Source organism: Anarrhichthys ocellatus, unplaced genomic scaffold (assembly GCF_004355925.1).
Source record: "Anarrhichthys ocellatus isolate YVR2014 unplaced genomic scaffold, GSC_Weel_1.0 scaffold2116, whole genome shotgun sequence".
Lineage (NCBI taxonomy): Eukaryota > Metazoa > Chordata > Actinopteri > Perciformes > Anarhichadidae > Anarrhichthys > Anarrhichthys ocellatus.
In genome coordinates this window covers 4345-6969 of record NW_022282090.1, presented here as the reverse complement: position 1 = coordinate 6969, position 2625 = coordinate 4345, and the positions used below count along the sequence as shown (strand labels likewise).

The 2625-nt window shown below is 40.8% G+C and overlaps 1 protein-coding gene across 1 annotated transcript in view; it reads right to left on the bottom strand.

Annotated features, from left to right (window-relative positions):
• LOC116378151 (calcium/calmodulin-dependent protein kinase type II subunit alpha-like) overlaps positions 1-2625 on the bottom strand; it is an 8084-nt gene that overhangs the window by 1615 nt on the left and 3844 nt on the right. The window contains exon 3 of the mRNA XM_031839968.1: positions 1985-2044. Within this exon, the coding sequence (XP_031695828.1) occupies positions 1985-2044 (60 nt within the window). The remainder of the gene's footprint in view (positions 1-1984; positions 2045-2625) is intronic.

The following is a 2625-nucleotide window of genomic DNA, read 5'->3' as shown; positions in this document are numbered from 1 at the left end:
CCCCCCCCCCCCCCCCCCCCCACACACACACACACACACACACACAGAGTTACGTAACACTCCTCGGTAGCTGTGGAGCATCACCTGCCCACACAGAGCTCTGACGGGCTTCGGCTGTGAGCCTCCTGATGGGCCGGTTGGGACCATGTGAGGTCATCTTTAAAGATCTGTTTGTGTCCCTTTAATAAAGCAGCAGATCTGTATGGGGCTTTTATTGTGAAGTGAAGACAGGAAGTGGAAATCTCTGTGTTTGTATTTTTATTCAACTACTGTACTTGAGTATATATTCAAGGTACTTGTAATCCACTTGAGTATTTCTATTTCCAATGTAGAGTGAATGAGTATTTGTACAATAGTAGGTGTCGACTTTTGATCCCTATGATGTAAAACCTGCTGTAAATACTCTAAACATGTACTACTGAGTCTTTGTACTTTGTGTACTTGTACCACAGTAAAACGCTCTGTGTTTATGTATTTTATGTTCGTTCTGTTTATTTGTATTTGATATGGACATCACAGTGGCATTAGAATTGTAAACACAAGGACCAGATGCATGTGTTTAGTGTCCTCAGGAGGCTTTAAAACAGAGTTACAATAGAAACAGAACAAAAGAAAGACAATACAAGTGTGTTTACAGGGTGTTAGTGTGAGAACATCTTGTTTCTCTTTTAAAAACATTAACATTGTGTTCTGATCAGAGTGAAACTGTGTTAAATGAGGAAAACCTCATCTCCATGGCGATTACAGCTCCTCATCAATTAGTAACACGCTGGTTACTGTTGCCAACGACAACCATTCCATAATTCATCATCATCTTCATCATCTTCAACTTCGTCATCATCATCTTCATCATCAGCAGCAGAGAGCAGTACTGAGAGTGGTACAAGTACACAACCCAGTGACAGTAGGAGTGGTGGTCATAGTACTTGCTGCTGAGGTAGTGTGCGTACTGGAGTAGTACTGGTGTAAACACGTTCTAACCAGTACTACTCAGTAGTACTCCTCTTCCTCTATCATCATTCTTATTCAGTGTGACTTTGTAGCACAAAGGCAGTTTTACTGCACACTGTATATAATCCATCGGGCTTAATCATAATAATATTTATCCGCCAGAAAGTTTGCCGCGCTTCTCCTCACACAGCGTTGCCAACACCTGCGCAAAAAATACATCAAAACGTGTGGCCTGATCGGGAATCGTGTGCAATCTATTTTCTAGAGAGATTCGCCAAGCGGCTTTCCCGAAAATCCCGAAAAACAAAGCAAAATTTCTCAATTAACTTGAATGGGGTTTCGGCGTGAAGAGAACTTAAAAAACACTTAACTTAACATTAACGTAGAACAATAAAGTTTAAAATGTAGACAAAACGCTGGACTTTATTGAGCCAAATTGGCTATTTGATAGCTAGCACAGTTGTCATTAAGTCAACGTTTAAGTTTCAAGTCAATGTTAAAATCCAGTTACTCTGTGGGGCTTTTATTTTGAAAGGGTGGGACTGGGTAGGCGAGAGAGGGGGAGAGGAGACACAATCATAATGTTTGACACATACACAGAGGTTGAATGTTGGGCTTCATCACAAGCATTCCAGTTAGAATTCACTCTGTGGGGCTTTTATTTTTGAAAAAGTGGGACTGGGTGGTTGAGAGAGGGGAAGAGGAGACATAATCATAATGTTTGACACACTTACACAGAGATTTTTAAATGACAGACTTCATCACAAGCAATCTAGTTATAATTCACTCTGTGGGGCTTTTATTTTGAAAGGGTTGGACTGGGTGGGTGAGAGAGGGGGAGAAGAGACATAATCACAATGTTTGACACACATTCACAGAGATTTTTAAATGACAGACTTCATCACAAGCAATCTAGTTATAATTCACTCTGTGGGGCTTTTATTTTGAAAGGGTTGGACTGGGTGGGTGAGAGAGGGGGAGAAGAGACATAATCATAATGTTTGACACACATACACAGAGTAGTAGTACTCACCGATGTTCGGGTGCTTCAGTAAACGACAGATTCGAGCTTCGCGGTCCAACTTCTGATGATCTGAGAAAACAAACACATTGGTCACTGATCACAGATATTAATGCTAATGTTAGCACACATGCTAATCTCTCTCTATACTTCCTGTCACTGAAGAACTATATTGCTTTATTATTTAACCTCTAGAGATACAGTTCTGATCTGAGACCAGCTCAGATTGATCCAACAGCCTACTGACAAACTGCTGAGGAAGCTTTCCAACTGAGGAGCATCTCTGAAGCTCTGAAGGCTGGAAACAAACACCACACACGCCCATACACACTATATATACACTGTGTATAAATATATGCATATACTGTATATACACAGATATGTATATATATGTATATGCATAAAATAGTGTGACAGGAAACCCCCTGGAATCAAAGAAACCTGACAGAAATGAATCAAAGAGCTGAGACATTCAAAGATAGAAGAACAGAAATAGCTACAGACACACACACACACACACACACACACACACACACACACACACACACACACACACACACACACACACACACACACACACACACATATACACACACACACACACACACACACATACATATATACACACACACACACACACACACACACACACA